At 39.5% G+C, this 25,941-nt stretch overlaps 1 protein-coding gene across 1 annotated transcript in view; it reads right to left on the bottom strand.

Moving 5' to 3' along the window:
* COLEC12 (collectin subfamily member 12) overlaps positions 1 to 25,941 on the bottom strand; it is a 96,609-nt gene that overhangs the window by 8,428 nt on the left and 62,240 nt on the right. Inside the window, exons 3-5 of the mRNA XM_038127704.1 lie at positions 11,332 to 11,454; positions 4,698 to 4,796; positions 972 to 2,018 (exon numbers count right to left, since the gene is read on the bottom strand). Of these exons, the coding sequence (XP_037983632.1) occupies positions 972 to 2,018; positions 4,698 to 4,796; positions 11,332 to 11,454 (1,269 nt within the window). The remainder of the gene's footprint in view (positions 1 to 971; positions 2,019 to 4,697; positions 4,797 to 11,331; positions 11,455 to 25,941) is intronic.

Genomic DNA, 25,941 nt, shown 5'->3' with positions numbered 1-25,941 from the left:
TTTGTTGGTCTGTCAATAATGGGGTGTCAAAAAGAGACAAAATGATGGATAGTGAGCAAAAGGCCAACTGTGGGAAAGACCAGAAGTTGCAAATTGGCTAGCTCTAACAAGACAGGGAATGATAACCCATGAGAGGAAATGGCAATACTGCGACAGCAATAAACAACAAAACAATTTGGGATTCTGTTCATGGATGAGCAAATCCCTTGTCAATACCTTCCCACCCCCAGCACTAATCTACATAATTCAAACTCCTCCAGAGATAGATTTCCAAGCTGGAATCATTTAGGCCTGGTTGAAATGAGAATGGTTAAGGTTACTGACACATAGTCTTGGCTCTAATGCAGCCTTAGTTTATTTGGAGCAATGGATTTATATTTGTGATTAGAGATTTAGGCTGATTCACATCTGATTGGAAATATGAATGTTCTTTTCATTTGGGATAATATTTGGCTGGGAGAAACCTCCTAAACCTGATGATATTTATTTCTGGAGAAAATAAAGTATCCCAGGATTAAAAACTAAGCAAAGTAGGATGTTTTCTGGCAGACTAACAACTGGCTTAAAGTGAAATAGCAACTTGTTTTTCAGTAAGGGTGGACCTTTCTGGGAATAGTCCAACATATATTTTTTAGCCATTTCCTCCTTACTGGGGATTGGTTTCTTGAGGTTCCACACCTTCACTCACTTATTTTAGAAACTAAATCAAAAGCAGATCCAGTCAGTCAGTCAGACAGAATAAAATTCTGCTAAGTCAGAACCTTCTTTCATAACATCCCCATTTTAGCAATGTAAAAAAGGCATAGAAAAATTAGTATGGAAAATTCAAGGTACATGTACATTTCCATAGTTTAGGATTAGATAATGGAAAACCCCAGGACTCTGTTCCAGCATGCACTAACTTCCACAGAAGGAAAGAAGTAATGCAAGCAGGAATTCCACACACACACATCATTAGGGAAGCTGCATACCTTGTAGGATAGTGAAGTTCTTGATGAGCTGGCCATGTTTGGAATCCACCAGCTTCATTTCTTCCATGATTACTGACAAATTGGCAACTTCAACATCTAACCTTGACCTCATCAGATCCTGTTGCACCTTGAGAGATGCAGAGTCTATGCGAATATTGGCTAGCGTGCTGTTCATAAAAATCAGCTCATCTGAGTGTTTACTTAAGGTGTCGGTACAAGTTGTCCTGACTTCATTGAGATTGCTTGTCAGCGTCCGTAGGTGATGAGCAGTGTAGCTGATGTTGTTGATGATATTGACTATATCAGTTTCAAAGACCTGGAACCTTTCTTCTAGATGGCTGATTTTGGCAGCAGTTCTGTTTTCATCTCCTTTATGCTGTTCCTGGAGATCCTTTAGACTTTGTTCATTGGCTTGGGCAATTGTGGTGATGTTCTCCATCTGCCCACTGAAGGAGCTGAGCTGACTGTTCATGTCTTCGAGTGTATCATTGTTGGCTTTTGCCACTGCTGAGTTGTTGGCAGCCAAGGCCTGTAAATTGTGTACTTTCTCCTTAAGCCAGTCAGTGTCCTTCCGGGCCTGAAGGACAACCTGCTGCAGATTTTGAAAGTCATTCTTGATTCTTAGAATAGCCGAGCTTGTATCTTCCATTGACTTCTGTAAGACACTGATAAGATTTCTTTGCTGTATTTGAGTCAGGTTTAAGTTGTTAAGGCTCATGATGACCACGTTATGAGAATGCTCTTGGCTTTGCAGGTTTGCTTGTATATTACTTGTGTCTTGTTGGAGATTGTTGATATAGCCAGTATATGCCTGAAGAGTCTTATTGACACTGATGATCGTGAAAGAGTTACTATCTAAGGCACTTTTCATTTGGTTCTGCCTATCATCTAATAAATTTCCAGACTCTTGCAGCTTCTCCAGTGTGTCTTTGTTTCTGCTAGTTTTCTCTGAAATGTCATGAAGTTGCTGACGAAGAGCCAGAATGTCAGATCTGAAGCTGGACAGTTCTGTGTTAGTATTCAAGGCTTTTTGTCCAGCTTGGTCATCTGTTGCACAGGAAAAAAAAAAAAAAAAAAAAGGAAAGGCTTTATGATTTTTTTTAAACACAGTATAAAAGAGCACAGTGTGTTTTAAGAACAGTCCGGTTGTCAAACTCTTCAGTAGAACTTCTATGCTATCTTTTCCAGAAAAGAGAAACCACTAAGCAAAATTCTGCCTCTAGACAGAGAAAAAAAGCAAGGAGGAATTGATGGAGACCTTGTGTCTTGCTGAGGAGAACAAAACTGTGATTCTGTCATCACAAATGGGAAAAACTATGGTTAGAAACTGATGAGTATATGCAGTCAAGAATGCTGTGTTCTGAATGAAAACTGAATGGGAAACAGAATTCAAAACATTAAACAGGCACCAGCAAGTGTAGGTTTTAAAGTTACAACTGGATTTTGCTGAAAGCTCAGAAGTTTATTTTATCTGTTCATGTTTTCTTCTTTCCTTTCATTGCAAGTGGAATACCTTAATTGTGATTTAGTACATATAGTTCCAATTTTTAAAATCTTGGGTTTAGTTTTAAGTAAGTTCTCATACTTATTTTAAAGCAATCTGGGTTAGAGACAAAGCCTTTGCCAGCAGGCTACTTCAGATATTTCAGGATAAGATATATTTCTGGTTTTCTCTCTAATATATTACTATGGCTTTTAATGACATTTATTTTGCCATTATTGTTTCCTCATGTTCTGAGTTTGAGGAAGGCAAAACCTTTAATCTTTGAGGAACATCTCTGCCTGTGCTTACATTGCCCTATGGAATACTTCTGGAAGCTTGTCCAAGTATGATAAAGCATTTGAGATTGCACAGCCTATCATCCAGGACATAGAAACCAAGGAAATAAGCAGTCAACACTTGCTCTCAGGGAAGACTCCCTTGCTTGACCTCAATCACTTCACTATCCTGCTCACAGTCCATATATTTTTGTCCTCATCTACGTGTAGCTATATTTATGAATTAGACAGTCTCAAATCCATAATTTCAGATGATGCCAAGAGAGAGCAGTATGGTTTTCATAAATTACAGTGAATACAGCTGTGTATGGTGCTTTTGTCTGGTGTGAGTGAATGAGTCACGATGGCAAATGTCAAATGATGGCTTGTGAGACTTCAGCCTGAAGTGTTTATGGAGTCTTTTGTGGATGGATATCTTCCTGAGCACAGTTCCTCTCCCTGCCACTTCTCTCACCCCCAGATCTTCTTAGGTCTGACTCTACATTTACCTCTTGGCTGTAGCTCAAATTATACTGTGTTCCCCACACAGCTCCAACAACTGCCAGGTCCACATACAGCTAATCCCTGAAGGTCTGTCTTCCATTCAGCACACGCTTTTATCCTTCCGGCCCTACAGCACTTCTCTTACTTTTATGTCTCTTACTCAAACTGCTCCAGAACTTTCCTAACTTCCTCCATGGCAAGCCCACTTAAAAGGATGATCCTGAGCATCTCACTGAGCATCCATCCAGCAGTGTGTAAAAATGTGTGGCCATGAAAGAAGCAAAAGTGCTCCGAGTCATGAAAATTTAATCAGCATAATATAATAACCCAAATAGAATCCAAAAGGTTGCACAAGAAACCTTTACAGAAGTAAAGTGTAACATTTACTTCCATAGATGTGTCAGTAAAAGAACATATCACCGTATTACCCCACGTCTTTGAACTAAATGTAGTGTGCAAATACTTTAGAAGCCAGCTCCTTTTTGAGGGAAAAAAGTTGTAAAAATTTACAATCAAGCTGCAAGCAAGGAAGTTTTCATAGAAATACGTGTCTCAATATATGGTTTACAAAACTAGACAAAATTTATTCCACAGAATCACAGAATCACAGAATTTCTAGGTTAGATGAGACCTTTAAGATCATTGAGTCCAAGCCATGTTCTAACACCTCAACTAGATCATGGCACCAAGTGCCACATCCAGTCTATTTTTAAACACATCCAGGGATGGATGGTGACTCCACCACCTCCCTGGGCAGATGATTCCAGATGATTTCAAGAATCACACGCATGAATGTGTACATTAATGCTTCTACAATAAAAACTATGTGTATAGGAAGAAAAGTAAAAATGTACACTTAGAGAGTAGAATCTTTATCCATAATTTTTTTTACATCTTCCTGAAAATTGAGAACTTTGATAGCACTTGGGAGACCCAAACACATAACAATCTTATGTCCTGTATTCCCTGAGATGATCAAGAAACAATTAATGGAAATAATACATTTGCCTCTGACATAAGAATTTTGAATAGCCGATTATTTGTGTACCTTGCAAAGTGGTCTTCAGTTTTGAATCTTAAATGCTAAAACAGCATCAAGATGACTGGGTGACAGGTGCTCATTTTATGTAGAATCTTTTGGGCTGTAGAACAACTTCTGTTATGTCTTAGGTCTCTACCTCAGAGAAGATTCTCTCCTGAGGACATTTAAGTGTCTGTTTATTTAAGTATAAATGCTTTCAGAGTGACTTCAGTGGGAACTGTAAATTTTGAAGTATTCTTAAAATGCTCTTCTAAGTAGAGCTGATCTGAACTATTTTTAAGTACTTTCCCAAGTACTTGAGAAACTGGAAGTGTTGTATCTTGTCATAGGCAGAGATTTTTCAGAAAAATTTCCTGCATCAATCTGCCAGGAGAACACCCCAGGTCCATAATACAAAGGGGCTTTGCTTGCATGTAGATTACCTAATTTCTTCAGGTCACTCTCCACTTCTGTGAGCTTTTCTGTGTATCTTCTGTGGGATGTTTCCAGGCCACCTGTCACATTGTCCATTTTTTCTACAACTAGGGGAGAAAGAACAGTGTGTTATGAAAAGAAGAAAAAGGAAATTATGAAAAAAGACTAGTAAACAATAAAGCAAACAAAACCCCACACCATTATCACCAAACAGTAAAAAAAGAAAACATCTTAAAATCGCCTTGCTTGCCATTACACACTGCTGTTCCTCTGTGAAATGTTGCAAGGATGAGCTCCTTTTTGCTGGTGGACCCAGAATTCTTCTACTTCTTCAGTCTGCCAGCAGTCCCTAATGATTTTTTTTGCCAATGAGAAATCTCTCCCCTGAATGAGGAAATCCCTCTTTGTGGGTTTTCCTCACAAACAAAGTAATTTTCTTTTAACAGTATTTCCATGCTTCCGGCACAGTGCTGTGTGGCAAAGGAAAACTGATTCCTAAAGGCTCAGATGTGTGAATGAAGACTTCCTTTAATTTTGCTATGAGCCATTTCTCCTTAAAAAGAATGTTTTTTTCCTTGTGCCTTTTCATCATTAAAAGTTGCCACCTGGATAGTAAACTTAGGACTGAGATCGTAATTACTAAATGTTTTGGGGGGTTTAAACATATTGATAATGGTACAGATCACTCAAATCAGTCTTGACATGATTCTGCCTCATCAAGATTGAAAGGATGGTCGTTCAGGAAGTGCAGATTTTTGTCTGATGTGCCCTTTATTTTGTAATGCCTGAGTACTTTTCTTGTCACTGAGACATTCAATTATTTGATGAAATTAATACAGGAATGGAAAAAGCAGAGCAACAAATAAACAGCCTGGTGTGACTTCCAGTGGCAAAAATGTGAAATGCTTGCAAGGTTAGAGGTAGCCTACAGCTTTCACACTAGCCTTTGTCTAACAGCCTTTTGCATTCAAGCCACAACTAGGGGTAGAAATTGCTTCTCATCATGAGATTATTTAGTCCTTTTGCTACACTGGGAGCAGAATGGGTCTGTAACAACCCTGGGAGAGGCTACACGAGTTATTGTGCCAGCTCCTTTTTCAAACAGAAGAAATAAAGTGGTTCCCATCTTTTGAGGTTCTGTAAACCTATGTGGGGTAGGGGTACCTCTAACAGTTTCTGTCTGTGAAATGATCTGCACCTAGGAAAGAGTCTCATTGTTGCTATGTAAAGGTTTGGGTTTTCACAAGAAGTGAAATTTAGGGGTCTTTTGCTGCTCATGAGCAACCACACGAATCCCAGAACTTTAAAGTGTAGTTCATCAGGTGCTCCTTCTTTATTAATGTTTACATTTGTTTTTCTGATTCAGGGTACCACAGTTACACTGGAGGCTTTTACTGCTTCCCCAAAACCTACATGAGAAAAACAGACTGAGACTATCTGATGGAACATCACTGAGGAGTTACAACAGAGAAGAAATCTCAGGGTCTTCAGAGAGACCATACACCCTTTGGGGAATTACCTGCCTGCTCCTTTCTAGGCTGCTAACAAGACAGTAAAAGAGAGACTCTGCTGTTTGTGCAGTCAGTCAGAGTGTGGCTTTCTGTATTTGAGATGATGACAGATTGCTTGCTAAACACCAGACCCAGACTACAATAAAGGCTTTGCTTTTTCAGAGGGACAGTTGCTCAATATCTTCAGCTTTAGAAAGCATTTTCCTCCCCATTATAGCACTAATTTTTCACTGGTTCTTCTGCCCATTAAAGTTGTCAAAATGCTATATGCCATTTTTCCTAAATGAAACCAGAGTTGATTCTCTGTTTGTCCTGCCCTGCTGTCTTCCAGGCTGGAGCCCAGATCAACAAAGGTCCTTCAGCTACTTCTGACACTCCACTGATGTATGCATACACCTATGCATCACGTGCTGAGAGAGTGAGGACTTGGCTTTTCCTTCTGGCTCTAGGCAGCTCCTTGTTCAGTCTGTGGTGTTCTCCTTTGTCTACAGATAGTCACTGCCAGGGCATGGCTCACTCTGGGCACTTAGAGTGACCTTATGAAATCATCTGTATTTAAAAAGCAGGCCTAATTCAAGTGTTTCTGCTGAACCTGTGCCTTGACTAGCAATGTCACGTCACCTACAGTTCTTGTTAATTCAGTTTTAGTGCAATATTCAACTGTTTCCCCAGTTATACAACACACTTGGAATTGACACATGAATATATGTTATCAGTAATTAAAAGAAAAATATAGTTTCTTCCATTTGCTGTCCAAATGAATGCTAGTTTGTATTTCCGATCTGAAGTTTGTAAAACTAAACTATCATATAACAAGTATGTTTTCATGGTTGAATGAAATCTAACACTGGAAGTTTGAGTTAAAATGACGGAGAAGGAAGACTTGCACACCCAATGATGATCAACAAGTCTCAAACTTTATTGATAGGCACGCATATTTATATTGGTGTTAATGAGGCTAAGACATATTGCAAAAGGCGAGCTCATTATTGGTTAGTTACTTATCAGCCAACTACACCTACTTTTGCATTCTTGTGGTAATACTGTTACAACTTTTCTGCTTTTCTTCATATTTCTAGCTAAAGATCTTCTTCCCTATCCTGCTGTTGCACCAAGGGCACAGTGTCCTTGCCTTATATGGAAACTGACTGCTGACTCCTGTACCTGTCTCCTTCTTGCTTAACCAAGGGTATTATGTCTATATGGCCTCTCTCAGCTAGCCAACTGTCCACAAAACTCTCCACATTAAAATTTAACTCTGAAGAGTCCAAAGCAAGTGTAAACAAAACAGTAGTAACCCTATCAATAAGTAGTTGTCTGGCAGTTAAATGAGACTGAACAGAAGTAATAATACAACAGCATATGGTATTTTCAATGTTCAGAGTGAAAAAACAAAACAAAACAAACCACCAAACTCCAGCAGCAGAAACAAACCTGCTGCTCTCTGCAAACCTGACTGCAGGGTTAGCTCAAGGGCTAAGCTGCCTTCCCATTTATAAACCAATGGATGTATTTGCTTTATATTGGGGTGGGATCTTAGCCTCCATGGTCAAATAAATCATGGGTTTGGGGAACTTGATCCCCTGCCCAAACTCCTTCCCAAAGCAAGTTGTAGCTTATTTGCTTTTCTTGCTATTGCCCTGCAAGTGGAAAGGATGAATTTGGGAGAGAATGAATATTGAGAGGCCAGTGTTGGGTTTTGTTGCTCTTGATGTCAAAAGAGGTCATATGGACTGATGTCCTGTTATTGGGAATGTCTTTCCTTCCCTGGTAGTAGCTCCCACCACCATCTCTGGAGGGAGCCTTCAGTGGTGGGTGAGCATGTGGGACACTCTCAGAAGTGGAAGTCAGCCTCTAGAGAGTGCCCCAGACTTGAACAGCCACTTTCCACCTTTTCCAGGTGGCAAACAGGCAGATCAGCTGTACTATCCCACACAAAAGGCCACTCTGCTGCTCCCAACAATCTGCCCGCTCTTAAAAAGGCAAAATTGTGTATGTCTCAACTTGCTTTTGGTTAACTTCACCTTAATTCACAGCTTGGTCTCTCTGCATTGTCATCTCAATTCCTGACAAGATCACAGTGGAAAATGTGGTAAAGGTCCTCTAAAGGAAGCCAAAATTTCAAATAGCTGCTGACCAGAACAGTGAGGACTGTCTGCATCTAAGCCACTATGACAAAATGTGCCATCTCACCAGGATGTGTTGGCCCCAGGTAATGGCAGGCAAACTATGTCTGGGAGACAGATAAAAGGAGCAGATGAAAGTTATGGTAGGCATTACTCAAGAAACTCAAAAACAAGGACTGACTAGAGAATAAAAACTACCAGAAATTCAAGCTGCAAACATTCCCTTACTGGAATGAGCCACAGGAAGATTATTCATCTTTAATAGACTAATCTGACACCGGCTGGTGTCAGAAAAATTATAACTTTGTATTTTTAATTTAATTTAATAATGTATGTGCAAAAAATTGCAGATTGCTTTATTAGTGTTTTAAACAACAATTTGTCTTCTCAAAGCAGAAGAATACTAAACTTGCCTTGTTATTCCTTCATGTTTTGTTTCCTTGTTATTCATTCATGTTTTGGTTTCAGGGTTCTCCAACATACTATGTAATTTTTACCGCTAGTTTGGAGGTTTGTTCTGTGTTGACTTTGCCTCCCATTGAGTTACTTTTTTACTTGCCATATTTAATCCACTGATTAGTAGTTTTAACGTTTTAAATCACAAAGGATATTTAAATGCAACGTAGGAAATGAAAGTTTTAAAAGTAGTTTTGGGCTTTATAAGCATAAGCGTGGGAGGCAAATTTAATGGAAACTTAGCTAAGAGACTGAAAGAATCCCTGATGCCAGCAGAATTCCTTCTTCCAGTGTAACATTGCAGTAAAAAAGAGAAGCCAAATTCTGATGCAGAGAGTTCAAGAACAATATACTTTTATTCTGAGTTTTGTTCTTCCTTTAAGGCCTAATCCCTTCTCAACAATCAAAACTGTTGCAGTAATTAATTTGGATATGTACTGTCAGCTGGGGTTTTATCTAACTTATGTTTTCCCTGCAAATTAGCACATAGGTACTCTGAAGACAAAGTTCTTAAATTGCAGGTACAAAGGGCAGAATTAATGTCAGACACATGACCATTTGCTGCTTGGTGTTCCAGAAGGAATACTTGGATTCAACAAGACTTTTTTCTCTTTGTCTCTTTTCCTTGGCATCCAAATGTTGCAATCATAAAGTTGGTGAGCAGTGGAGCAGTGGTCACCAAAATGTCTTAGGGTCTGCGAGCAAGAAATGCATTATCCACCTTCCTACAATCCCTTCTACATTTATTTTTGGAAGAGGGAATTCTTTTGTCCTTGTCCTGGATAGTTATGATAGTTATGATTTGGTAGTGCTATGACAGAAAGACTCATCCCGGATGAGTGACTACTCATTCAAAGAAGGAAGTTTAGAAATGAGTGAAGCAAAGTTTGTGCCTCAAGAAGAGAGCGAAGCCTGGGGAAAAGATGGTGCCAGGGGCCCCCCATAGAGAAAGAAGCTTGAAAACTAGATTGAAATGAGGAAGACAAACTCCTTCTCCCAAAGTCTCCTGGACAGTTTCCTTATTGCTGCTGCTTCCTCCACACATGCAAATCATTTGCCAAAGCAAGATAAAAAACAGTAGTCTCTCCAACTTGCTCTGCTGCATCTGATGCTGAGAGAGGGCTCAGTCTTCTGGGAAGCCCCAGAAATGACAGTCTTATATAAAACTCTTGAGGGAAATTCTGCTAAATGCCAGTCATTTAGTGGCTGGGTTGAGTCTGGAAAGATCCCATTCTCATCTGATGTAAGCAGATCTCTGCAGATTGATATCTGCAAAAGGCTTCCCCTAATCCATTTGACCAAATCATCCTATATTTATAGATCAAGAATAAGTTTTTGAATCCTGGAGGGCTTTTTGTTCCTCAAAATCTGACTTCCAGAGACGAGTTACTTCAGGAGATGTATTCACATAGATGTACTGCACTTTTTTTACTTTTGATGTAAATTTGCCACCTTCTGTCTGCTTTATCATGAAACAAGATTACCTAAGTCTCTCTATCTGTTCCTCGCATTCTCTCTTTTCCCTGGATAAATCTTCCATCTAAACAAAACAGTTTTAATTTTCTCCCACTCAAAACCGTGCCAAATCGTCTTAAATAATTATTTATCCTTTCTATTTCTACAATTTCCTTTTCTTTCCCTGGCAAAGGACCAGAGGTGATGTCAGCTCTGCTATGAGTGCAGCTGTTGGCAGCACAGGACGCACTGCATGCTAATCACATGAATATTTACTCAGCTCCTTGGAGGGGTTTTGAAGCTACTCTCAGAGCCATACTCAGACAGGTAGTTTAGAACTAGTTTGGTTTTCTCTGCAACAAGCTGTGATGCCCTGTTATAATGCTCACAATAATGTTGTTCACTTTCCTTTTCATGCCAGAAATTCACATTTTATTTAACTTATTATAGCTGTAACTGCACAATAAGCAGGTATTTACATGAAAACATTTTTATAAATGCCTAAGTGGCTACAGTTAATTCGTGATAAGGGAATTTTATGGGAATTTTAAGCTATGTTTCCCAATGTGCCCAACCAATGATTTGCACAAATGAAATTCTCTCCATTCCAGGGTTGCTCAACTACCAGAATCTTTGAAATGACTGTTAAAAGCATCTAATTGTCTTTGTTCATCACAATTATTGTGGATAGTAAACACACTGGTACCTCCTGGTTTAATTTTTCTTCTTCCAGATATTTCAAAGTAATATTGATACTACGTTTTCTTCCTGTGATAAATATTCTATTAGTAAGATATTCCTGGCTGTTGCACATGTTACCCAGCTTTGTGTCTTCCAGTAGTCCTTCTTGGTGGAGGAATGGTCATTTTGTTTGAACTGTCTCATCAAATGTCTAGTCCGGTTTCAAAATTTCATAGTTATTTGAAAGTGAAATTCTAAGGTTGCAGTGTGTTGTTATATACATACAAAAAGCCAGCATTGCCCAAGTACTTCCATTTAGGCTAAAATGTGACAAATTGCCTGGCCAGCTCATAAGTGACAATGGGTTTGGACGCTTGTCTGAAAGTGAAATGTTAGTCTCAATGCATACATACCTTTGTATCCCAGAATGGCTACTGTGATTGTTAACAGGGCACATAAAATGTATAATAAGATGATGGAGAACTTCAGGGCCCAGTTATTTTTACACTTGGTACATTGGCTCCCCTCCTGAATACCTGCAACAGAAAATTTAAAGAAATTTAATACAATAGCAAAGAACACATTGCTGGGTTTGTCTCCCCATCTCCTTTCCTCTGTTTTCTAAAGAGCAAATTATTTATCTCAGCAGGTGATGTTTACATATGGGGTGTCTATCTGCCTATGCTACCGGGATAAAAAAATCACAGAGGTTAAAACATCTGCTCAGTGAAAAAATCACTTTGGGATGTTAGCATGTGTAAGAAAAGTAGGTTCTGCCTCACTGGACAACCTCTGGCTTTCCTGAGAGGTGGCTGTTTTCTGATTGTGCTAACAAGACTACGGTGAGTTTTGGAAATAAAACCTTTATTAGCATCTCTTCTGTCAGGCATCACACCGCAGCAGCTCTTTCTTAGCATTTGGTATCCCTATGGGGGCAATAGGACACAACAAATGTTCTACCAGGAAAAAAAGAGCAGAAATAAAGAGCAGAAATAAAAGAGCATTGTGAAAGACTGGTAGGAGTAGTTCTGCTTTGTAACAACCACCACAGACAGTTACCATGCAAACACTTTCTTTCCACAATGAGAGAGACTTGCATATTTTTGGGGGGTTTTGGAGAACACACTAAAGAAGGGGTGCTTTACTGATACAGTGATCTGTTCTTCCACAGAAAAAGTGCTGGTGAATTTCTCTTAATGGACAAGCTGAAGAAAAACAGCCTCAAATTGATGAAAGAAAACAGAGCTTTACTATTCTATATTTAAACTCTTTTCCAGAACAGCTTGATATCTTTGAGTCTATTAGGGAAGCAATTTTCCTCTTTTGTGCTCATTGGGAATAACTCAAGAGTGTTGGGAGCATGGATTATTAATCAGAAGCACAAATGTGTAAAAACCTGAAAGCTGGACCAATGTGCTGGAAGAAACAGGTGGGATTGATCCATCTTTCCAAGGTGTGTTAAGCAGGCCAGGATTAACGTAACTTTCTGTGCCTGTCAGAAAATGCATTTCTTTGATATTTCACTCTATTTGTGTACTATTATGGGAGTCCCACAGGAAAGCTTTAAGCTCTAATAAATTCTATGTACCAGATTATTTAACTAATCAAAACTTGCTCTGTAGCTTTTTATGAATAACTTATATTTCCCCTAAGGCCTAACACACAGATGATTTTACTTTTCCAAACTCATTACCTTCTGCAGAGTGTTTTTTTTTTATTTTTCATTTTTTCAAGAGAAAAGCACAGGCCACTTCCCCTGGGTTCAAGAAGGATGGGTGACCAACATAATGAATTAAGTCAACTGCACTTCTCTCTCCAATGACATTTTCCAATGGCTTCCTTTACACCCAAGGTACTTGAAGAAGGAAGGATAACCATATTGGAGCAACTGAGGAAGAGGATTTATACAAAGTTTATTTGACATCTTCTTCAATCCTCTCTGCACATATACTTTCTGTGTGTAAGGCAGAAATGCACCTTTTTCAGGTCTTTTCCACATTACATCATCACATGTTTTTTCTAAACTTTTCAGGTGTGACATCACATTCTGTTGCCATGTGACGAAAGTGATGTCATAGATCTGGGTTCCTTGCGGTTTAGGCATAAGACCAGCTCAGAACATCTGTTTCTTTTTTCAAGAACATTATGGGAAAATGAGACAAAGGCTTGTAAGCATAAAGAACAGAAATCCCAGAGGGTAAAGGCCTGTGGGGTGGGAAGGGAGGGAGCTGGCACAGTTACAAGCAGTTGCATAGCCCATTTATTGGTGACTTGGATTTGGAAGGGTGGTAACTCCTGCGCACAAAAGAAAAGGTGAAGGGTCCATAGTTCAGTAGTCAGGTTTGCTTATGGATCCTGACACATGGGCTTTCTTAGGTTTACAGTCTCAAGGAGTTTGCTGGAGAGGAAGCTCTAACTGCTGAAAAAGCAGGAAAGTGCAGTTTTTGAAAGATTTGCAACAGGTATTTAGAGACTGAAATGATCTCACAGTAGGAACTTGGTGGTGTCTGGAGCACTATATTACTGGTCTTAGCCAGTACTAATGGGCTCATTGAGCCCTGTGCCCTAAATGCAAGGTTCCTTCTCATTGAAGGATTTAAAATTCCAATTTGGTTGGCTTTGAAAGTCCCACACATCCAAAAACAAGTTTGGGGCAAAACTCACATCACATTCACTTTCTAAATACACAGACAAACAGAAAGCTTGATCCTCCTTATTTTAATGTTAATTGAAGCAGGCCTAGATCCTTATCTGGGAAAAATGATGGACTGCAGAGGTACAAAACACAGAGAAAGGCAGAAGTAAAAACAAAGCCTTTGGCAGCAATTGCACAATGAAAAGTTTCACTTGATAAGTGTCTCATAGTCAGATTACTCATTTTATGACATGACCTGCTTTCTGTCACTGTACTCCGGCTTCCTGGGTAGTGTAACGAGCTGAAACTTCACCGATGTCAGTGGATGTATCGCAGTTCAGCATCAAGCATCATGTATGTTTCAGTGCTTCATAGGGATCTAGTTTCACTTGTCTCAACCCTCTCTGCCTCTGGTTCAATAAAACAGCACTTCGGCTTTTCGGAACTTTTCATTTCAGTGTATTTCAAAGTGACATTAGAACAGCACCCCAACAAAAGCCAGACCTCTCCATCCTTTTACAGTCCAGCACGGTTGGTATCAATAACACAGGCACATCGTACTAAAACAATCATACAGCTGGAGTGATTCCATTAACTAACTGGCCTGGAACTGTGTACTGCATTCCTTACTGGGGCTTTCTGCCTGTCAGCCTAAAACTACTTCTGATTGCCAATGAACCCCTGCTACCCTCATCTAACATGACCCGGGTCCAGGGCTGGAGTGAAAAGCCAGGGAGCTCTATCAGGCTCCTTTGTTTTCTTTTACCTGTGATACGGTAAAGTCTTTCAGAGCAATTATATTTGCTCTTTATTACAAACACACAGTGCTTAACTCTGCTGCTAGTAACACGAGACTTTCTAGTTTACTAAACGTATAAAAACTACTACAAAAATACGAAAGATATAGGTACCCCTTAAAGAAAAGGTTTGGAAGACTCACTCTTATGTCTTTCTGAGCAATTAAATACATCAGGCTATATGCAAAAGCCAGGAATGCAACCCTCTCTGTATAGGGATGAACAACAGTATAATCAGAGCTCCCCAAATTCCCCAGCACACACCCTGACTTCAGCTTGCCCTGTTATTCTTCCCCACTACCTCACTTAAGGATCATGCCCAAATAAGATTTTTCTGATACAGGAGATGCATTTAGTTCATGTTGTGAGGACACATTTTTATTCAAAGGTTGTTCTCAAAAGATGTGATTGCCAAAATATTAAGCAACAACAAATGGGCGAAAATTAAAAATGCTTACTGTGATTACACAAAACCCAGCAGGTTGGCATAAAATCATGCAGGTTTACCACAAAAACTGTGAGTTGAGGCTTGAAGGAGACCATACTCGGGCTTTAATTTGGCAGAAGTTCCCCAATTTTATCCACTAGACTGCTTGCTGTTATGACTGACATAAAATGCAGAATTCTTCCAGGAGATGTATCACATTTCATCTAGAAAGCTGCAGACTAAATGGAAAGAGCAAGACCCTACACACACATCCCATTGACAGAACAAATGTAAAACCTGCAAAAGGGCGTTCTCAGCTGAAGTCAGCTCTTCTCCATTTGTTAATGATGCTCCTAGTGCAGCACACTCCTCTCTGTGTCCTGTACACGTGTTTTCAATGCTGGTCGGCTCCCAGACATTTGTCACTGACTTCCAAACCCAGGGAGCTGGGCTCACTTCCGCATGACGTGCATTTCTCACTGCTGATTTGATCAATGTTTAATAAATATCAGATGGGACACAATGTGCCTCATTTCACTGGACATATGCTTTTTTCCATTCCTTTCCCTGACTTATTTTAATAAGAGCTCTGGTTTTTCTGCCTCACTGTTGGGAAGACATCTGGCCAAACAGACAGCAACCTAATACAAAGAGATCCTGCTGGCTCACATGCTTTGGGGACCCCCTTCTCTGCACACCAAAATGCTCAGAAAAAAATATGCAAGCGAGACATCCCCCTGTTACCAGGCTTTGTAGTATTTGTTTTTATAGCATTGCATTCCAGTGACTGAAGACTTTGTTCTCACGCAGGGGGCATACATCTGCAGATTCCTTTTGGGCTCCAAGAAGAGGTTTTGCTGAAGGAGGACCTGGGTTTTTTGGGTTTTATTTGTTTGGGGGATTTTTGTTGTTGTTGTTCTTGTTGTTATTTTGTTCCATGGTTTTAATGGGAGACTAAATAACTTCACTCTTTGTAACCGCCTTACAAAATGCCTGACTCCTCAACTGTATTACACTTCAGGAGCACATCTTTGGACACTGGAATAAGACATGCACACACTTTTTTTTTTTTTCCCCTGAATAATTCTTTTACAAGTATTTGCCTCTCTGTTCATTTCTTTGCTCTGGCTACAGGATCATAGGTGGCCGCATAATATTTCTGCTAGCAAATCAATTTTGACAAAGATGCAAGGTTTCTTCATAACTCGGACAAGAAATAAGGATAATAATGATAAGATAAAGAAATGTAGTGCAGGAAACAAAAATGCATTAGTTTGGAGGGGGTTTCCCCAGTGTGATTCACTGAAAAGAGATAACATCCCTTGAATTTCGAAAGGAAGAATGTAAGCCTACTTTGCAGCTTTCAAATTATTGTTTTCTCATAGTTAATGTTTTCAAAACAGCAGTGGATCTAATACTTATATTTAAAGGGACCTGAGCAAACTATATACATCTAATTCAGGCCTCCTGCCCTGGAATGTGCCATTGCCCAAGGCTGGGAGGCAGAAACTACATGATCTTTGGGTCCCCTTCCAACATGAACCATTCTGTGATTCAGTGTGTAACTAGGAGTCAAATACTGAGAGGTAATTAATGTTGCAGAGTTGCAACAAGCTCCCAGGGGTGTCTATCTCACTAGCAAAAGTAGGTGATCCCATGAGGAACCCATCTCTACGTTTAAATACCTAAATGTTTTGAAAAACCTGGTTGTAAGTGCTTAAATTCAGGCACCCAAGTGTAAAATGGTAGGTGTTTACTAATATGCATGACTAGCAAGTGTGAAAGTAAGTTTGTCTCATAGGACAGAGAGGATTTTAAAGTTCAGGCATATAAGTGTTTTTCATATATACATAACACACAAACACATTTATGTTCAAATATATGGAAAAATGTGTGTATTTTTTTACAGAGAAGCTTTGGTAATGACAAAACCCCAGCATATTATATCAGCGCACTAAGAAAAAGGAGCCAACAGCATCTTTGACAACAAGAACTTTGTATAGGTTTGAGATAACTGGATCCAGCCAGCCACAAAATTCACAGTGAGATTTTTGTCTTCGCTTTTGTATTGTGCCACAGGTTATTAACCTACCCCTCACGAAAACAATTCCCATGATCCTTCAGGAATGGTTTTGTTGCAGTTTGCAACAAAACTGATGATTCCATATGCTGGCCTACTTCAGAAAGCAATTGTTCTTTATAATGGCAAAAACTGAAACTGCTTCATGCCTTTTTAAATTACTGCTTTGAGATAAAGCTAATTTCTTCAGTTGAGAGTCTATTCTCACACTGTAAAAGCTGTAATTTGAGCTATATGTAAATAGATGCCCACATATTTCCTAGCTAATACATAAAGGTCCACACCTCCTCCCGTTCCACAGTTTTGGCAAGCCCTGTCTCCACAATGGCAATGGTCCTGCTCACCCAAATAGTGCAGTGCTGGCTTGTGGACAGGTGGATTGCAACAGCCTGCTTAACTTAATCGTCACATTTTTACAATGCCATCGGAAAAAAACATTTAGCACAAACATGCTGTCATTTGTTCCGGAATTTGCTAGTTTTGCTTCTGGTTTTGTAATCAAATAGGGATAAATGCAAGCATGCTTGCTTTGAAAAAGTTTCTGGTTATTTATTAGGAAGAAATTAAAGCAGCTAAACTTGAAATCTAAGCAGTGGGTATGTACCCACCTAACTCGTGCCAGTTTTCCTATGCCAGGTGGAAAATTATGAAGCATGGCAGCAAGACACAGGCTGAAACAGCCACTCCATATTTCAAGTAAACATTGCAAGACACAGAGCTTCTTTCTTCCAAAATTAATAAATAAATGGACCCAACCCAAACCACTCGATCTCCACAGGTTTCTACAGTGTTCAGCATCATCTGATTGCCCTGCTACACAGCTGGCAGTTTGTGCCAATATCCTCTGGAGAGAAGAAAACACACCTCAAAAGCCCAGTCTGAGAATTTGTGCCTTGCGAGGCTGTACAACCCCCACCAGGGCCGGGGGTACCAGTTCCTGTGATTTTACCCTGAACTTCACATTCGAGCTTTCTTATTCACCTGGTGCCCCTTTCTTTCCAAGTACAAGGTCGGGGCAATCCCTGGTATCAATATAGGCTGAGGCATGAACAGATCAAGAGCAGCACTGCCAAGAAGACTTGGGGATGCTTATGTACAAAGGCTGGACATGGTTGGCAATGTGCTCTTGCAGCCCAGAAAGCCAAACACATCCTGGGCTGTGTCAAAAGCAGTGTGGCCAGCAGTGGAGAGAGGCAATCTGCCCCTCTATTCTGCTCTGGTGAGACCCCACCTGTGTACAGTTCTGGGGTCCCCAGCACAGAAAAGACAGGAACCCGCTGGGGTGGGTCCAGAGGAGGAACATGAAGATGATCAGAAGGGCTGGAGCGTCTCTTCTATGAAGACAGGATGACAGAGTAGGGACTGTTAAACCCAGAGAAGAGAGGTCTTCAAAGGCACTTTATTGTGGCCTTCCAGTACTTAAAGGGGGCTGATAAGAAAGATGAGGACAAACTTTTTAGCACGCCTTTTGTGACAGATGAGGACAAACTTTTTAGCACGCCTTTTGTGACAAAGAAATGGCTTTAAACCAAAAGAAGGTAGATTCAGATTAGATAAAAGGAAGATTTTTACAATGAGTGTGGTGGAACTGGAACAGGTTGCTCAGAGAGGTGGTAGATATCCCATCCCTGGTAATATTCAAAGTCAGGGTGAACAGGGCTCTGACCAAACTGATCTGGATGAACATCTCCTTGATCCCTGAAGAGCATTTGGACTAGATGACTAACTTTAAGGGTCCCTTGTAACCCAAACTGTTCTACGATTCTTGCAGCTATGTAATTATGTGGGGTTTTCAGCTTGCATTCTAGGAGAACAGATTCCTAGACTCCAAAAAAATAGAAGTGGGGAGGAGTTGTTCATTAATGCTTAAGAAAATCAAAGACTCCACCAGGACTTTCATAATCTCACCTCTGGAGAGCAACTCTCAACACTGAGGAGGCAATGCTGGGGCTTGGGTTGGCAGGGCTCAACCTGTCCCCGCACCCCCTGAAGTGGAAGGGGTGCATTTTGTCCCAAAAGCCTAGGGTATTTCAGTAAACATGAGAGATTTCCTTCTCTGGGACACCTTGGGAAAACCCAGCCCTTAATGATCTGCACACTGTAGCCCAAAGCTCTGCACAAAGGGGCCATCAAGCAAATTCTCCTCCACACACCAGACTGAGCCTGTTGGAGGCAGCGGCCACTTCCCATAAATCAGAATCCCACATCTGACATAATAAAGAGTCTCAGAGGGCCAACACTATTATCTCTGGAAAGCTTTCAGCCTAAGAAATACTTTATTCTATGTAATGTACACAAACCCTGTCATTAAAGGAGGGGAGAACCCTCATTTTCAGCCTGACCATCATCTCTCACTTATTTATATAACCCAGCCAGCATTTTCTCTCTGGCTTTGTTCTTCTTTGCAGCAGTCCAGAGAATCACAATGAATTGTCAGAAATCCTAATTATACACTTCAACAACCACCACCATTTAATTATATAGTATTACCAAACAATGTCCTACTGTGATTAAACACTAAATATTTTAATTGAAAGGATAAAAAAAGCCCAACCACAACACAGGGTAAGCAAAGACTGCTGAGTATCTGAACTGTATGTTAGGCAAATATTACAAACAGAGCTGAAGAACCAGTGTGGTAAATTTTATGAAAAATCACGGATTTGCAATAGCTTAAGGTCCAGCCATAACAATGTGGTAAGAATATCACACCAGCAGAGGGTCCAGCATCCCATATGCTATTAGATTTAAAGACAAACTCAAACCAGAACAAACCTCAGAAAGTGCTGGTGCTTCTAAATAACTGTCTGGAATAAGAGAGATGTGTCTGTCCTCAGTTACTGAAAATCAAGTAACAGATCACTCAGTGCATATCTCTGGAACTAAGTCCAAAAATCTAATTAGGCCATTCAAAAGATGAGAGAAAAACTAGAACAGTTAAAAGAAGATGGAAATTATGTATGAATTAAAGACCTGTTCAATGACAGGCAAGAAAGCCATGATACATGACAATAAAGAGCCTCTCTCAAACTCTGTCTCAATACAGAAGAATTTAGACTGACTTGCAAGAAGAAATATAGCCAGATCTATAGGGAGATCAAAGCCAGATTTTTGGTTTGTGAAACAGTTTCCTAAGACAACCTGAAGATATTCCATTCAACGATTTAAATAAAACCTGAGGTAACAAAGCATTAGGAAAGTCAAGGAAGGGATCTGTCCTTCAGAGCTGTGCCAGATGGCAAAGTAATGCCATTTTTGTGAAAGTCCAGGCCTTCCATTCTGAAATAATTGTTTAATTAACAATATATTGTTAATATATTAATTAATTAATTGTATATATTAATTAATTAATATATTAATTCATAATGAAACATAGATCCTAATTAAGATTATATCATTTGATGACTAATGTACATGATTTTCCACCTTAATTTAATTTACATTCGACTGAAAGGACGAAAAGAGGTAACACACCCAAAGCGTATATTTTCCCTAAGATTCTCTAATTTTATAACACGGTATTTATGTGTTAGTGACCCTAGTAATGCTGCTAAATGGTAGGCAGAAAAAGTGGTTAACTCCATGCTTTGTGGCTTCTGATACATTTCTTGAGGAGGGCAACATGATGCCCTCCATGGCTGTGAGGGTGGTAGGTGCCAAAACCACGGCAGTGCCACCTGTGCTGCAGGGCTACTCACCAGGGACAGGATGAAGTCATCCAGGGCACAGATGCACAAATGATGCTCTTTGCAAAAAGCTTTCACCTGTTCTTTTACCAGTTCTGCAACTTTTAAATTTAAAGGCAATGCTAAAAACATTGGATCACTGTTTTAAAGAACAAGAAACAATGGGAACTCCAGTCATGCACAACAAAGCAACATTTCTGTATCCACTGATGCTGCCACAAAAGCTATTCCATTTAACTACAGAAATTAAACTTTTTATGTGCCTTCACAAGTTAACTGGAAGTATTTGGCAGCCATCTGTTCCATGTAAGTTTCTGTGCACACATGCACCCCTGACATGGCTGAGCTAGGTCATTTATTTAAGAGCATTGTAAAATACCATGTGTTACAGCAAAGTGTGTTTTTAAGCTCTTGTAGCTCATACGAATCTAAACCAATTTTCACTCAGTAATCGGAAGCACAACCAGCATGCCCTTCTCATCAAGATTTTTTTCTCTCATCTACTATCCAGCAGAACTGAACAAAATAGAGTTTCAACGATATTTGATGGCATAAAAAACATATTTACATTTTTTTCTGTTAGGGAAAAATACACAGATACTTTTGATGAGGTTTTCAGCGGGAAAAAAATTGTTGCCTGTGACTGAACAAATATACCCAGAAAATCAAACCTGCAGATGTATCTGTAACTACAGGTTTTGTTATGTTCCAGCTGAAATGTTGCAATAAATGCTGACATTAACAGAATTGAAAAAAATTAACCAAGATTTGATGCCTCAAGTTAATATATATACCTTTACACACGCTTTTCTGGATTTAGTGGTAATGGTCCTCTTGCCTTCATTAAGAACCACTCTAATATAAAAATTAACTGTTTTCCAAATGGAAAGTCTCTCTAAGGACATTATTTGGAATTTAAAAGATTCAAGTGCATGAAAAAAGAAGAGGCAAAAGTGTTTCTATCCATGCTGGGTACTTAAAAGTTACATAGACCTGTTATTTGGAAGGTGACCCCAATAATGAAGAGGGCCACAAGGAAGAATGCAGTTGGACCTCAAAAAAAAAGTGAGTAGGTATAAAGAAGCCTGCTCTACTCTTTTAATTATGCAAATTACCAGTTCTGATTAGCCTTTTCTCCGTGATATCAAGAATGCTTGGCTGAGATACCAATACTGAACTGAGAAGAAAGGATCCCCATAGGCACTGCACTGAACATAGCTCATGGTCACAAATCCACTGGCTGTAAATTCATTCCTAATCTCCTGAGGCTACATGCTCAACTACAGGAGAGAAATTATGCTTAGGTATAAGCGCTGTTCCTCTGGAAGTGTGCTGCCTTACTCCCCTCAGCTGAATTGAGACTCAGCATTAAATCACCTCCAAAGGAGAGGAGCTGTCAGGGCCTGGATTTATTTTCCACCTCACTGCCCTTCTAAAACCACTTTCTAAAGGTAGGGCTTTTTCCACAGAAATACTGCAAGCTTGATGGCAGACACAATAAATCTTGTTTCCACCCTCCAATATAACCAACCTCCCCCTCTGCCTCCTTTTTCAGAATCTCATCTTTTCAAAGTGGAAGTTTTCCTCCGTGAAGCTGGATCCCTAGCTTAAGGAATGATTATGTCCCAATGCAGGTTCCATCTTTCAGTTTTCTCATTCTGTTCTTCCCTTTTCCCCCTCTCCTGTCTCCTTGCGTCCTGTAGCATCTCTGACTTCTGAGGTCTCCCTAACCCTGGTTCATTCACAGCTCACTAGGATCCAATTTCCGGGATAAAAAGCAGACTTAGAATGAATTCCTCAGGCAACCAGAACATTTTTTTTTCAAACGCCAATGTGTGCCAATGTGTAATGACTGTGCAATGAAAGGAGCAAACAGCCCTGATAAATGGATTTTTTCCACCTAATATCATCACAATTTCTGAGATTTTTCCCTGGTTAATATTCACCCTTATCTAGAGAGGAAATTTTTATTCTGTAAACTACTACAAGAAATTTTCTGTGCAGAGGTGGGAGTGTGGTTGGCGAACATAATTCGTGTTTTCCCTCCCAATAAAACAATAAGCAAATTTGCACTATCTTGACAAATGCTGGGAAATGATGAATTAAATGATGAATTAAATCTGCTTGTTACAAGTGAGGAAAAGCCATGCAGAAGGACATCCAGAGCACTGCAGTCACAAAGATAAGGAATTAGCCAACAATTAAACAAACATATTACCTGTCTACATAGCACCTACCCTGCTGCCTTCCTAATGTCAATGCAATCACTGTGTTAAGTAGGTGAAAACAGAAATTTACTGCAACCATGAAAATACAGAAGCTGACAAATCCATTAAACATGAAAAATTTGCTACACTTTCAACAGCAACAACAACAACAATAATAATACCTGCAAAAATAATTATCTTCCTGAAACATACATTCCTTGATATAATCCTTTCCTTGATAGCTTATGAACTCATGGAGAGCCAAGTCTTTGCACAATATTTTTTAACAGAGCCTGGCATTTTTAGGGTCCCTGTCTTCAGAGCAGTACAAGGGGAAGGCAGTTGCCATGAGGCCAGGGTCTCCTGAGATTCCACATCTGCAGATGGAGGACTAAGAATCTAGAATCACAGAATCATTTTGGTTGGAAAAGACCTCCAAGTTCACTGAGTCCAGCCTTTGACTCATCTCCACTTTGTCACCTACACCATGGCACTGAGTGCCACATCCAGCTGTTTCTTGAGGACTTCCAGGGATGGTGACTCCACCACCTCCCTTGGCAGTCCATTCCAATACTTGACAACCCTTTCCATGAAGAAATTCCTCCTGATGTCCAGCCTAAACCTCCCTGGGCAGGGGTCATAGCTTGAGGCTATGTCCTCTTGTCCTGTCACTTGCTGCCTGGCAGAAGAGGCCGACCCCCAGCTGACTACAGCCTCCTTTCAGATGGTTGTAGAGCAATAAGGTCACCCCTGAGCCTCCTTTCCTCCAGGCTAAATAACTCCAGCTCCCTCAGCCATGCCTCATAGGGCTTACAAGTCTTTTAAGTTTGATTTAAAGTCTGACTTAAGTCAAGACTTAAGTACAACTTACTAGTCTTCAGTCTGGTAAGACTCAAATTTTACCATGGATTTCAGGCTCATTGCTACAAGCTTTAGCAGTGGATTGAGGCTGATAGTGAAAGGCTTAAATTGGACAAAATAATTTTCTTACCCAAAAGACTAAATGAAAAACTTAGAACTTTTCAATATAAAATGCATATGCTTGAATGGAGAGAAAAATCCCAGGGCACTTTAATTAAGAGGCAGAAGGCATAATATAAATCTATAGTTACAAGTGGGAATTGGTAAATTTTAATTCAGACAAAAAATTGTAAAAGAGACCTTGGGGGTTTTTTCCCCTAGTTGACACATAAATATATTATTAAGAGTTCTTGTGAAAGATACAACCCTGTGCCATAAAAAACCCCAACCCAAATATTAGCTTGTGTTTCAGTGAAAGAAATCCCAAGGTAACTAAAACTTTGGAGGACAACTATTCAGGGAAGAGGGAAGAAGGAAGCTGAGTGAACTCAAGCAGTCAAGATGTCTAAGTTCATTTTGAAAAATTATTCTGCCTGAAGTCAATGCCAAAGACTTTTGGACTGCAAACCTACATATCTGGTTTAGAACTTTCTCACCGATTTCCAATGTTCTTCTACACTTGTAACTTTACCACACTTGTAACTCTCTAAGGAATGTTGAATTTCTCAAATAATGGCTGTAATAATCAGTTTCCTTGTTTTGATATGATATACCACTAAAAATACAAAGAAAATTGTCCCTTTCTGTACTTTCTGTAAAAGATGGTAAGAACTTAGCGAGCTAATAGAATTGACCATAGTTGTGTCCAACCTGAATTTGCATTTCCATTCTTGGGGTTTTTTTGCCTAATACCAAGATTTATTGGTCCTTGAAGTTAAAAAAAAAAAAAAAAAAAAAAGACTGAAACAAATCTGGGGTCAATATTTGACTTCAGGGTCAATATATCTTGCCTTTTCACTCTCAAGGAGGTCAATATCTGCTGTTATTTATGCCATACTCTGCAGCTGCTCTTTTGAACTCCAGCAGAGAAATACATCACACCCTTGACCCACAGCCTTTCCAACTAAGAGTCGAGACACTGTAATTTATTTGTTCAAAGCAAGTGTCAAATGTTTTTAGCACTAAACTGCACTAAACACTCTTGTGCCTTATCACAGCTTCAGTTACACAAGTGCAGCCTCTCCGGCTTCCACAGACTTACATGCAATTTACACCAGTGCAGGTGTATCACTCAGCCAGGGAGCTGGAAAATGTTTTTTGTTCCCTGTCCAGCTAAAAGCATAAAACAGAAGAGTAGGTGAAGCAGCCAAACTGGGAGCTCAGTGGAAACTTTGTATTAAAAAAATTAACACACAGTACTATTACCTATTTAGGGAAAATCCAATAAAATACAAAATAACTCTTCCTTGTGTCTTTGGAATCCCAGTAGGGCTCTGAGGTTTATATGTAATAGGCTGAAGAATAATTTTCACGTATTAAGAGTAAAAATATTTTCTAAAAATTCTGTTTCAACGCAGTTTTATTTGACTTAGTATATTTATTTCTTGGCTAGTTCCTTGTATGGTAAGTTTCAGTCCAGTACAAATTTTTTCCATGGCTGAACTATATCCTCCTGAAAAGCAGAGCTGGAAATGTTGAAAACCGTCAACTATAGCTAAAGGCACACATCACAAAAAGCAGAGTTCTCAGTGTGAGCAGAACCTTCTTTTTTAATGAAATATGGACTTTGTTTTTTAAGCACACTTCATACCTCCTCATACTTTGAATCTTACTCTAGTCTCCAAAAAGAAGAATTATTTGAACACATTTGCAGTAGCTTTTTCAGTTAAGAGACTAAGAGTTTTCAGTACTTTGCATGTTCCTCTTGTTCTGCACTTCTTTTCTAATCCACAAGAAAAGATGGCATCTTGTTTGCCATCTCATCTGAACAATGCATCGCTCTATTTACATAGCTTAGACAAGACTTTAAAGCTGTGAAAACGAAGAATTTCAAAAATATTTTTACGGAGAATTGATGTATTCAGTTTCTTCGTATCCAACTATATGAATACTATTTTTTGCTGGTGAGATCAATATCTGTAAATTTTTAGATTAATTGCATTGCACAGTTAAAATAGATTAAACTGCTTGATAAATGTCCTGGTAGTTCTTGTGCCATAAGATGAGAGAGGATATGCCCAGCAAAAAGTGTTACACTCCTACAGAAATTGGGTAGTATAATTCGTTGTGCAGGTTCTTCTCTCTTCCACTCCTTGTTTTGCTGAGTGCTTTGTTAAAGAAATTTAAATGAACTCACAGAAATTTCCTCTAAGTGTTCTGCCAAGGTGCAT

The sequence above is a fragment of the Motacilla alba genome, chromosome 2 (genome assembly GCF_015832195.1).
Source record: "Motacilla alba alba isolate MOTALB_02 chromosome 2, Motacilla_alba_V1.0_pri, whole genome shotgun sequence".
Lineage (NCBI taxonomy): Eukaryota > Metazoa > Chordata > Aves > Passeriformes > Motacillidae > Motacilla > Motacilla alba.
The sequence above is the reverse complement of the archived record's forward strand: the minus strand, read 5'-3'. Positions and strand labels throughout refer to the sequence as shown.